The sequence below is a fragment of the Mya arenaria genome, chromosome 10 (genome assembly GCF_026914265.1).
Source record: "Mya arenaria isolate MELC-2E11 chromosome 10, ASM2691426v1".
In the NCBI taxonomy this organism is placed as follows: Eukaryota; Metazoa; Mollusca; class Bivalvia; order Myida; family Myidae; genus Mya; species Mya arenaria.
Window position 1 is genome coordinate 13,786,815 of NC_069131.1, and position 13,588 is coordinate 13,800,402.

Consider the following 13,588-nt stretch of genomic DNA (forward strand, 5'->3'; position numbering starts at 1 on the left):
TATTATATATCTAAACATCAAAATCACATAAAGATGAGGCGGTTCCTTGTTAGATGGAAATTACAATGAAAAGTCGGGTAGTCAACTATTTCGGTGAAGACCGTATGCAGAGAAAAGATACGTGACAGACACTTAGGCGTAACAAAAAAACATGTTTTATCTATTCTAATTATTGTACCGACCATATATTTTAATGTCAGCGGACTTTATGTTTACCGTTTTATTTTCCGTTAAACTTTTGAAACAGAAATAAAGAAGAATAGAACATAAAGACGGTTTTCATTATAAAAAACATAAACCAGACGTAGCTGTACTAAAAACAGACTTAACATTTAGAGACAGACAACCACTAAAAAAAACGCAGAGAGACTACACGGAAATCAAAATATCTGTATTAATAAACGGAAGTTACATTAAGGGTTCAACTTTTACATGCGAAATAAGCTCAGAATTATGAAGTTTTTTCTCAATGTTATTCATTTTCAGTCGAGACATAATTAGTAATGAATATTGGTATTCAATCAGGCAGCTTTTTAGACATTTGTAAGTATTTATTAATACAGGGGCAAGTCATGCAGTGATGTTTGTATTACAAACGCTGTATAGAGGCACAAGGCTAGGGTCCACAAGACATTGAACATGAAATACACAACGCACAAGTCCTGTTAATCATGAATTATTATCTAAAAATGAAAGCAAAGAATGCATTAACTTTTACGAGGACAATTTTTATAAATTTTAAGTTCCATAACCAATGCTCAAATATGAATTAATGTAAACATGTTGATTTTTAAAGAACTATATTGTCACTATCTTATTATTGAAAAACACCGTACATTCAAAAAACATTAAAGAAATACTTTTTTCCATTTTCTATCTGTCTATTAGAACAGGAATGCATGTCTGTGTCATATTCTATAGTTGCAATGAGGACTGATCCTTCCTTACTATCTAGATAATACCATATTTAGTTAAAGGCGTACATATGTGCATGAAAAACGAGTAGAGTCCCCAAATTGGAGCGGTGAATTTGCCAGTGGTGGAGCTGTAGCCGTTTCCCTGGTTGGTCACTACTGTCTTATATCACCTCACGTGTAGACAGGCTTCAGGTCTGCGGAAAGTGGGCGTGAGAATAAACCAGTGGAGTAACATTTTGGTCTGAAACATAACGTTTTATTGTTTAAAAATATTAACTGTAAACTTGTATTCATTAAAAAGTATAAGAACATGCTAGAGATATAGTTTTTATCAGATGGTGAATATATCGGTTAGATAAAACGAATTTGTGAAAACACAATTCAAAAACACTTTGTTTATTGTGATTTCTAATTGTGAAAGGAATGCACAGTCAAACTTCGGCGTTGCATACACCAACATATGTTTCACAAAAGTTACTAGGAAAAATGGGTCATTAGTGAAATACTGTTCCATTGTCCTTTCGTCCGTCGGTTCGTCTGCGATCTGTCGGTCGATAACTAATTACTAGGCCATTACACAATGGTATCGAAAACTTCTATGATTTCATCAGCAGTTGCAAAGTTATAAAAACATACACTAAAAGCAAAATATCACATAGCAAAAATGAGAATGGTACAAATTCAAGTGCAGAAAGGTTATCATAGTAATAGTAACAGAAAATGGACATAATATGAAGCCAGTAAGAGAAAAGGATGAATAAAACAAGTAAAGAAAACAATATAGAAAAAATTGTATTTAAAAGGAACATGTTATGGTATGAACTCAGGTGTGACAAAAGAAGAAGTAAAGACGTATATATGTGTCAAATAAATGTAGCTGATAAAAAATAAATATAAAAAGTATAAAGGACTCGAGAACGCCATTCTTCTCATTTACTTCATCTTATGACGATATGGTAAAAGACAAATATGCATGAAATAGTAACTTGACATCGAATGCAACAGGCACAAAACACCATACACCCAAGCGTCATTAACCATATCACATACACGTTGTACCCATTAACCATGCCCACATGCACCATGTCATACCCACCATGAACCCATGCACCATGCAAAAGACATACATCCACAATGCACCCATACACCATGACCCGTGCACGCAGGCACTATGGACCATGTCAATGCACCTTATACCATGTACCATGTACACTTGGCCAGTGCACTCTTAAACCTTGCACCAATACACCACACCAATTTACCATACACTAAACACAATTCACCATACACCTTAAATCAAACACCCAATCACATGCACACATGCACCATACCATGAAAATGCAACGTGCGCCAAACGAAATGTGGCATGCACTAATACATCAAACTCCCATACGCATGCGTCACACAACATATACCATGTACCATACAACCACCATGTAAAATGCACCATACACTATTCACCACGCAACATATACCATGCACCGTGTACTATGCCAAACAAAATGCACAATACTATACTTTAGCCAACACACAGTGTATATGTTTTACATTAATTGTGAAAGAGGCCGCACTTCCGAAGGTGGGTATTAAAGATGGTTCATTATAACAGCTGTAAATTTGCCTGTTCAGTTAGGGTTATGCTAAGATCTGAGTTTTATTTTTTTTAAATCTTTTGTGTCAAATGATTCATACAAATTGCAACGTTTATTGTACAAAAGGCCGCCGGCCCAAACACAAACACAAAAGCATACAAATATGATACAAACGTGATAGATAGTGACAATGACATGCAATGATGCCGAACTTAAACTTTCATAAAATATTTCCTTTCATCAAATACATAGTATATCGACAAAGCTAAACAAGTATAAAAAATATCTACAGTAGGGTATTCTCGATAGTAGTTTGCATATAAACATTCCTTAAAACATTAGATCTAAAAGGACATATCAAGGGAAAAAAGGAATTCACCTTCAATACAATTTTCGCAGTATGGGTAAGTGCGTATTTCTCTATACAATAGAGGTCAAATTTCAGTTCGACAGTAAACATTTCTCGGACGCTTCTTGTAATCAACATGTACAACAACAGTATGTGTGTAAGATAAATATCTTCACCAGAAAAAAAGAAGTTTTGCAGAATCAATTTGTCATAAAGATTTTTTTAGCAGAAAAATACAAAGTTTACTATATACCATAACATACCATAACATAACATTTCATTTAAATTGTTTTTAAAGACGAGAGTTGTCGTCCTTTTGATTATAAATTAAATCCTAATTTTCTGTGCATGCGAACTACCCTTGAAATTTAGAGCGGAAACAACATGTGCTTTTGTAAACGGTAATCAACCTTTGATATATAATTCCTATTGGAAAGTGTTTTACAGTACAATTTTATCTATCTGATTGATGATATAATAACAAGGCGTCTGATATTTAACTTCCAAAATGAGGAGTAAATCGTGTTCTAGAACCCCTACTGTTCGATAACTACTCGCCTACTGGTAGATAATCATAATAAAAATGGTGAATCAATAAACTTTGTCGTCTGGATCATACATCTGTGTTCATTTAACCGTTTCACTGAGATGGAATGATCGGTCAGTATCTACTTATATTAAACACTTATATAGTGATGAACAACAAAATAGTTTTTTAATCATGTTAATAAAAACATAATAAAACGTAGTGTGAAATTACATATTATTTGGTGGCCTAGCTGCCTAACGGCCTGGCGGAGTAAAGTTGACAGCTTATTGGCATGAAGACGACGGCCTTGCTGCTTAGAGGTTTGAAGTTAGCGGTCTGGTGTCCTAGAGGCGTGATATTAACGGCCTGATATTGGAGATCATATACAGTACCAGTTACATAAACATTTGCATGAAACAAAGAGCAAAATACATCTTTTTTGACGTCTTCTTACCGAGCGTGTTATGATAATTAACCATTCTTTGCCGATTTCGGCGATATTGTGGCCTAACGATCAGGCTCTCTGAACTTAGCGACCAGGCGGAATAGTGGCCATATTCAAATTATGTAGCAGTAAGAGTAACGTTTGGCTTTTTTCTTCTCTTCCTCCTCCTGCTCCTCCTCCTCCTGCTCCTCCTCCTCCTCCTCCTCCTCCTCCTCATCATCATCATCATCATCATTTTTATCATTATAATCATCATACTCATATAATCATCATCATAATCACCATCAACATCAGCAATAACAACAACAGCAGCACCACCAACAATAGTAATAACATCAATATCAGCAGCAGCAACAGCAGCAGTAGAAACATCATCAAAGCAGTAGCAGCTACTTTAGCAGCAGCATTTTAAGCATCAACAACATCACTTAAGACCAGCATTATTATTTTTTGTCATTGTCAACACCATTATAAAGCATATCTATAATGTAACAGCATCAAAAGCAAATCTTAAAGCTTCAGTACTAAATAAGTACAACTTGTATAAGCTGTTGTAGCAGAAGGTTTAGTTATACTAAAAGAAGTTGGAATATTTCTCTATATCTATTAGTATAAAAACCCACAGAATTGACGAATATGTTCGCTGACTTCAACCGCTGATACAGTGAACGCTTAGGCTTTATTATTTATGGAATACAGCACGAGGTAAATGCTTCAGTAATTAACGTAGTTAAAATGTCACAAAATGCACGACGACCATCATTGATTGCCGTTTTAATGAAGAGAAGTTTGGAGATCAGAAATCAGTTAACGTTTGCCATACCAGCTATGATTTCTAAATATTACCTTTACATTTGATCCAGTGACCTTTTGTTTTGTTACCAAGGAATTGTGATATTGAGAAAAAAACAGTAATGATGCATGCATGGCCTTGAAAATGTATAGCATGTTTTAATTATTTTTGTTAATGCATAAAGATATACAATTTCAAGTTAAAAAAAAAGTAAAAGACGATACGACTTTCATATTCAACACTGTTTATAACTATGCATATCAATACCAAATATCTATTTGCCTTGACAATTCGTAGCGATGTTATGAATTATTTAGCTAATATCTGGAGAAATTGTTATTCATTTCTGTTAATACGTAAAGATACACATTTTGAAGTTTAAAACCTAAAGGTACTTTACGACTTTCATATTCAACACTGATTTATTACTGTGCTTATTAAGTAGTTTTACCCTTAAAAAGGTATTGCAACAACGGATTTAATAAAAACGATACACGCACTTCTGACGTCATCTCTTATATATTTAACGCTGCTTGATAAGTATAAATATAATTGAAATGTATTCACAAATTCACCATACTCCTGACACTGGTTATAAAACAACGGAGTGGAGGAAAACGGTTCATGCGTCACTGACCATGCAAGAAACAAAGGGAAATTTGAGTCGGCGAATAATACATCACGAGTATACAGCGTCCGTAGTTATAACACAAACAAATATTTTATGTTAATATATGTGTTCTCAGTTTTAATAGAACATATACTTGCGTAGCATGTTGGCGAATTACACAGACGATATCTAACAATATTCATATAATGATACAAGTTGTAGCAAAAAATCATTCAAATAGTGTTAATATTTTTATCTTTTAAAATAAATAATTAATCACTACGAAATTTACTTCCTTTTTGTTTGTATCTGTTCTGTCTTTTGGTTGTCTAGGGTCAATTACCTAAGCACGTTAGATGTGAAAGAGAGCACCACCAAAACTGTTCCAATGATTAGAATCCTCGTACAGTTGTGCGTTTGGGCCCCCTCTGGAGCATTGTATCCAGACCGTTTCTCCGAAATCCAGCTGAACAAACGCCTGACTACTAGAACAGGAATGATTGTCTTCGTCATAATGTGCACTTGTTAGCAGGCCTGAACCTTCCTTCATTATCTGGAGATAACTATATTTATTAGGAGGCGAACATTTTTGCATGATGAACAAGTAGAGTCCCTGTGCTGGAGCGGTGAACGTGCCTGTTGTGGCGTTGTAGCCGTTGCCCTGGTTGGTCTTAACTCTCTCGTACACTATCACCTCACCTGTGGACAGAGTGCTAGTCTGTGGAGAGTGGGCGTGGAAGTACACCGAACGAGTAGCAATTTGGTCTGAAACATAATGTTTAAATGTTTATTCCGTGTAAAGATAATAATTTTACAATATAAACTTTTATTCATTGAAGAAATATAAGTAAATGCTAGATATATAGATTTGACCAAATGGTTAAGACCTGGGTTTAGTTTTTCACATAAGTATTGATAACGAATGCTGGAGAACTTATGTCAGTAACGCTTTGGTTATGTGATTACTTATTGCGAAAGGTATGTACAGACAAACGTGGGGGTTCGCATGTTTTTTTAGCAAAAGTTTTGTTAGCTTCTGTATTTCAAAGATTTGGAAGTTTGGGTCACTAGTGAAATACTGTTCCGATATACATTTCTCCGTCGGTAGGTCTGCGAGCCTCACTGTCTGTCTGTTACTTGCCAATACGACTATTCGCTAGAACATTACGCAATGGAATCGTACATTTATTTAATTATATCGAATCCTGATCACGTTCATAGAAAAATATATATAATATAGAAGCATACGTATAAACATAAAACAATTTTGAATTACTGGTGATACAAAAGCCAAATAGACAGTATAATATTGTTTTAAATGATCTTTTCACAATTGTGAATAGTGTGATCACATTTCCCGAGACAATTGGGATTGGTGGAATTTGCGGTTCAACAGTTTTGTCGATTATTTTTATTTAAAGGAAAGTTATATAAAACAATTTAATAATAATGGCTAAGGACAAAGGAGAATGCTACAATTTGATATAAGGCTTTCTTGTGGTTGAGAGAGTTTTATCAGTGAAATAATTTGACAAGTTGTTTACCGTTTTGAACTTTTAGCCCGCTTTAACGTCCAAATAAAACTTCGGTACATACAGGGCTAGAACATACATTAATGACATTTCCAACACTACTGTATTTTTTTTGCATTCAACATTATTGTATGTTACAATGTGTGATCGCGATATTTTTCAATGCGTGAGTACCAAAAGTTATATTTCACGAGTGTTGAATCAACTATAAAAATATTTACGTTTGGTGTTCACTCGGGCGAAATCTATTAACCCGTTCATATATTGTTCCATATCCCATAGTGGTAAATAAAGCCAGCATTATTCACGTTATCAATAGCAACCACCCAATACCCTCCTGTTAGTCATAGCTACTAGACGTTCCACCAAAGGTGTCATACTCAAGGACACGAAACTCCCGAAACATAATTGTGTTTGACAGACCAGTCACCTCCCTTTCCAATAGGACAGTTAAGGGTTTCATTCACCCATAAATTAAATGAAATGAATAAAGACAAGCGCCCTTTGACTGTTATATCCAGTGAAATAAGGACGAGTTTGCCTGCGCCCTACCGCGAAAAAAAAATAACCAACGGTCGGTTTCAAAGCAAATACATGAATACCATGAAGGTGCCCATATGGTACCTGAACATTTTGCTCGCGGGCGCTTCTTTTGTTACTATCTTGTAGTCATAACAATTTGCGCTCCTTAACTTATGTTGAGGAGAATTTGTCAAGATTCTAGTTTTTTGCTATCTTTTCAATGTACAAATGTTTTGAATAAACAAGATACTTAGAGAATTTGATCGAACGTTCATGTAGATTTTAGTATGATCTTTAACATTTTCAGTTTGTATACAAGGCCACACTTCTCTGATCTGGGACTTTGGCTAATTAAATTTCTAAAAACACGAGTCTTAAGAAGAATTTCATCAGTGCTTAAATGTTTAAATATTTTTTTGATTTAATTAAACTATTATTTGTGGAAAATATTTCAACTTTTGTCGTCCTTACTTTGAAAGCATCGTTTGACATATAGTGTGTTCACTATTTCATGTGGATTAAATTATTTGACATTCAAAAATATCAGAATCAGTGAAGGTATTGTGTGAACTTTTGTACATTATTCTTTATTCCAGGGATTTGTTAGTTCACATTAACTCTTTAAAATACTTTTGTATGGATCCAATTATACGTATTTGAACAAACATTTTTTAATATCTAACCATCTCTATCCATCGTACTACGTTCCTACTTGTCAAAGTGCATACAGTTCGCACTGTAAATAAGTGTATTCAAGTCTTCGTTTACACAACTTGCACAAATTTGTAAGCACCTTAAGGGAGAGACGTTGCATAAACGTTAAGCTTTCTTCTCGGTACCGTCTATTCTAAATCATCTAATACACATACATACTTATTAATATAAGTTCATAGCATTTATCTCTCTGATTACGTGATGTCTGTATGTCTTCTATTGTATTTTATATTGAAATAAGTACTGTTAAGACTAATATCTGGTTAAAATTGCTACTTATTAGTACAGAGGAACAGCTTCTTTGATAAGTTAGATCTAGATGTGACAGTTCTTACCTGTTATATTGTCGAAGGCGGCACTTATTAGTTCCAAGGTATTGTTGGAATTGGTCGAAACATCTTCCATGAGCGAAACCAGTCTACGCTCTGCTTGCTCTGTAAGATAATATATATATGCTTTAACACATACACAACTATCAACTATGCCAAATAAATCCTTTCCGAACGAATTTCTGCAGTTTTAATTGACATTTTGAAATGATTTGTACTCTGCCCATATGGATCCTGAACATTTTGCTCGCGGGCGCTGCTTTTGTTCTTTTCTTATTGTCATAACAATTTGCGCTCCTTAACTTATGTTGAGGAGAATTTGTCAAGATTCTAGTTTTTTGCTATCTTTTCAATGTACAGATGTTTTGAATAAAGAAGATACTTAGAGAATTTGAGCGAACGTTCCTGTAGATTCTAGTATGATCTTTAACATCTTTATTTTGCATACTAGGCCACACTTCTCTGATCTAGGGACTTTGGCTAATTAAATTTCTAAAAACACGAGTCTTAAGAAGAATTTCATCAGTGCTCAAATGTTTAAATATTTTTTGATTTAATTAAACTATTATTTGTGGAAAATATTTCAACTTTTGTCGTCCTTACATTGAAAGCATCGTTTGACATATAGTGTGTTCACTATTTCATGTGGATTAAATTATTTGACATTCAAAAATATCAGAATCAGTGAAGGTATTGTGTGAACTTTTGTACATTATTCTTTATTCCGGGGATTTGTTAGTTCACATTAACTCTTTAAAATACTTTTGTATGGATCCAATTATACGTATTTGAACAAACATTTTTTAATATCTAACCATCTCTATCCATCGTACTACGTTCCTGCTTGTCAAAGTACATACAGTTCGCACTGTAAATAAGTATATTCAAGTCTTCGTTTACACAACTTGCACAAATTTGTAAGCACCTTAAGGGAGAGACGTTGCATAAACGTTAAGCTTTCTTCTCGGTACCGTCTATTCTAAATCATCTAATACACATACATACTTATTAATATAAGTTCATAGCATTTATCTCTCTGATTACGTGATGTCTGTTTGTCTTCTATTGTATTTTATATTGAAATAAGTACGGTTAAGACTAATATCTGGTTAAAATTGCTACTTATTAGTACAGAGGAACAGCTTCTTTGATAAGTTAGATCTAGATGTGACAGTTCTTACCTGTTATATTGTCGAAGGCGGCAGTTATTCGTTCCAAGGTATTGTTGGAATTGGTCGAAACATCTTCCATGAGCGAAACCAGTCTACGCTCTGCTTGCTCTGTAAGATAATATATATATGCTTTAACACATACACAACTATCAACTATGCCAAATAAATCCTTTCCGAACGATTTTCTGCAGTTTTAATTGACATTTTGAAATGATTTGTACTCTGCCCATATGGATCCTGAACATTTTGCTCGCGGGCGCTGCTTTTGTTCTTTTCTTGCTGTCATAACAATCTGCGCTCCTTAACTTATGTTGAGGAGAATTTGTCAAGATTCTAGTTTTTTGCTATCTTTTCAATGTACAGATGTTTTGAATAAAGAAGATACTTAGAGAATTTGATCGAACGTTCCTGTAGATTCTAGTATGATCTTTAACATTTTTATTTTGCATACTAGGCCACACTTCTCTGATCTGGGGACTTTGGCTAATTAAATTCCTAAAAAAACGCGTCTTAAGAAGAATTTCATCAGTGCTTGAATGTTTTAATATTCTTTGATTTAATTAAACTATTATTTGAGGAAAATATTTCAACTTTTGTCGTCCTTACTTTGAAAGTATCGTTTGACATATAGTGTGTTCACTATTTCATGTGGATTAAATTATTTTGACATTCAAAAATATCAGAATCAGTGAAGATATTTTGTGTTGTTTTGTACATTATTCTTTATTCCGGTGATTCGATAGTTCACATTACTTCATCAAAATACTTTTGTATAAATCCAATTATACGTATTTGAACAGACTTATATCAAAATCTACCCATCTCTATCTGTCGTAATACGTTCCTGCTTGTCAAAGTGCATACAGTTCGCACTGTAAATAAGTTATTCAAGTCTTCGCTTTCTCAACCTACACATTTTCGTAAGCAGCTTAAGGGAGAGACAGAGCATACACGTTTAGCTTTCTTCTCAATACCGTCTAATCTAAATCATATTTTACACATACATAATTAATTATATATGTTCATCTCATTAATCTCTTTGACTACGTGTTGTCTGTGTGTCTTCTATTGTATTTTATATTGAAATGCTGTTTATCTGGTTAAAATTATAGGTACAAAGGAACAGCTTTTTTGATAAGTAAGAGCTAGATTTGACAGTTTTTACCTGTCATATTGTCGAAGGCGGCACTTATTCGTTCTAATGTATTGTTAGAATTAGCTGAAACCTTACCGAGTGTGATGTTTTGGTTTCTCACAACATCTTCCATGAGCAAAACCAGTCTACGCTCTGCTTGCTCATGTTCGGCCTTTAAGGCATCAACTTCGCCGTACAAGCGTTTGTTTTCTTTCTTGATCTTTGTTAGGTCGTGCTCAACAGTTTCGCTTACAACTTTGTTTTCCGTTAACACTTTTCTAAAATCGAACTCCATGCGAATCATTCTCTCAAGCAAATTTTCCTCGTAGTCGTATTTGGAGCATACTGGACACGATGACTCTGAGGCAAGGGTCGTGCTGACAAATAACAACAGCTGAAGAAATCCAGTCATTTTTTGATGTGTTCACTGTAAAAGTTATAATATAGATGTATGAATTTTATTTACGATGTAGCAAAGCTACGCGCCAGATATACAACTAGAGGTTATATTAGAGCAGTATTTTTCTTGACATAATACATAAACCGATTTATTTTTTATCATTCAATAACAAAGACAACATGGAAGATGCATATACATGCTTACAAACGATGAGAATTTTCCTTTTAACCATCTATCAGAAAGATCTTAAGAGGCTTTCTTTTCACTTTACAACATATATACCAGCACTTAGTACTTAAAATTAAGAACACTCAATGAATTTTACCTCCTCATATTAGAGGAGCTAATACACTATAAATAAGAAGCGTGTTTTTCTCGGCGTAGCTGTTTAAGAAAATAGTTTGACTTTGATATTGCCCTGATCAAACGTTGTATAAAGTCGCCTAGTTGTTATCGATGATTTTTATCTTAAGCGGGGAAGATGTGTCTTGCAAGTATAAAATACTTTTTATTTAATCATATTCTTTTAAACGTATCCGATTTGAACTCAAGAGTGTTGTTTTATAGTTCAATTACCGATAATGTTTAATGTTGATGAATGGTGACCCCAAGCAGTTCCTGTATTATTTAAATTTTTATTGGTTTCGATTACTAATTTGTATAATATATGACTATATACACATTATTGATAAAGTTTTTGAAGGTGCATTTTTAATTTCAACTGAAACTGAACAATTTTTAGGGCAAACAATTATTGTGTCAGTGTGTGTTTACATGTTTTTTGTCTACTAATAGAACTCTTTCAATGAATAGCAAAATAATATGGGGTCAAGTGGGAAAACAATCGGGGCCCACGGTTTGTCTTTCACAGCTTGCAGAAGACCGTCAGACAATTACAAGATTGGGTGTCGTAATATAACGCTTCTTGGTGTTATGTTTTCATCAGTGTTTGTGAAGTTTCCAAGAACCGCTAACACATTTCAGAAATATGCAATATCGCACACAATTGTTCATACTGTATGAACGCACGAACAATACGCATCAGATTAAAGAAAACATCATGCGTAACCAATGGACATGATTTAATGTAATGTTCCAGATTATTCGTCTTACTTAGATGTATAAAATCGGGTTATTGATAAAAAGTATTAATCAATTGTTATAAATATATGAAAACAACTAATAACAGTAGTTTTACAAAACAGCGACACGGATTTTAAAAAAGATTTTAATGCATCGTTACCTGAAACAAGTAGCTATACAAGTGTTATCCGTACAAGGTATGGCACTGTTTTGTCCACTGATGCTGCGTTAGTTCTGCATTTATATTTGTTTTGCACAGACCCGTTTCGAATTCTTATATTTCCATATAAGGATATGTTTTGAATACAAAAAGAAATGCCTCTTATTATAGAAAAGAAGGAAACAAAAACAATATGAAAATGTGAAGAATACAAAGGTTCTATTTTAGCCAAATTAAAACGATTTAACGCAAACAGAATAAAAAAATTCTTCCTTAAGAATGTGATTTCATCAGCTGATCTTCACCTTCTTGAACCTCTGTAGGAGGCTTTTGATATCGATTGAAAAGAGTTGTTAATTTTCTGGACAACATAACTACCTGTTGATGACTTTGTAGATAATAAACAAGTTGTAATTATTTCAGTTTAGTGTCAGGTGATAAGAAACAAATATTATCTGTCCTGCTTCCTTCTTTCTTTTTACACAATTGAAGACACATGTTACAAAGAATTGAAAATTACAAAGTCATGTACTTTCATATAAGTGCGTTAGAATTAAAACAAATGTCTGACAAGGAAGCGAATATATTAGTGCATTAAACATCTAAACATCAAAATCACATAAAGATGAGGTTCTTTGTAAGATGGAAAAAAACAAGGACAATTCAGGTAGTAAACTATTTGGGTGAATACCATATGTAGAGCCATCATACCGTACAGACACTTAAAAGAAACAAGAAACATGTTTGTTCTATTCTAGTTATTGTACCGACACTATTTTTTTAATTTCAGCGGACTATTTTTTATTGTTTTTTGTCTGTCTGCCAGTTATTTTTCCGTAAAAATTTGGCAACGGAAATAAAGAAGCATACATTGACCAATAGAAAATTAAGACGGTTTTCATTATAACAAAACGATATACCAGACACGACTTTACTAAAAACAGACTAGATATTTTAGAGACACACAACCACACAAAACAACGCAGACAGACTACACTAAAATCAAACTATCCGTTTTTCTTTTCGAAATATGTTCAGAACTATGAAGTGTTTTCTCGATGTTTTCTTTCAGTTGATAAATGTTTAGTAATGAATATTGGCATTCAATCGGACAGCTTCTTCATTGTTTCTAAATATTCACTTTTACAGGGTCAAGTCCTGAAGTCATTACTGTATTACGTATAAACGCTGTATAAAGACACAAGGCTAGGGCCCACAAGACATTGAACAAGAAATACACAACGAACACGTTCTGGTAATCATGAATAATTGTCTTAAAATGAAAGAAAATAATGCATTCACTTAT

General features: G+C 33.7%; 1 protein-coding gene across 1 annotated transcript; it reads right to left on the minus strand.

The window, feature by feature from the left end:
- Nucleotides 1-4,862: 4,862 nt before the first annotated feature.
- Nucleotides 4,863-12,350, minus strand: LOC128206425 (uncharacterized). Its single transcript, XM_052908845.1, has 5 exons — nt 12,283-12,350; nt 10,736-11,066; nt 9,514-9,612; nt 8,339-8,437; nt 4,863-6,000 (listed from the first exon to the last, which is right to left on the minus strand). The coding sequence occupies exons 2-5, from the start codon at nt 11,049-11,051 to the stop codon at nt 5,588-5,590; spliced, it is 927 nt and encodes a 308-aa protein (XP_052764805.1). The 5' UTR covers nt 11,052-11,066; nt 12,283-12,350; the 3' UTR covers nt 4,863-5,587.
- Between the last annotated feature and the right edge of the window lie 1,238 nt (nt 12,351-13,588).

Bases quoted from the DNA above. Each gene is read 5' to 3' on its own strand.
- LOC128206425 (XM_052908845.1), bottom strand. From the start codon at position 11,051: ATGACTGGATTTCTTCAGCTGTTGTTATTTGTCAGCACGACCCTTGCC. The intron at 8,438-9,513 runs GTAAGAACTGTC...ATTATCTTACAG, and splicing joins CGCCTTCGACAATATAACAG to AGCAAGCAGAGCGTAGACTG. The intron at 6,001-8,338 runs GTAAGAACTGTC...ATTATGTTTCAG, and splicing joins CGCCTTCGACAATATAACAG to ACCAAATTGCTACTCGTTCG.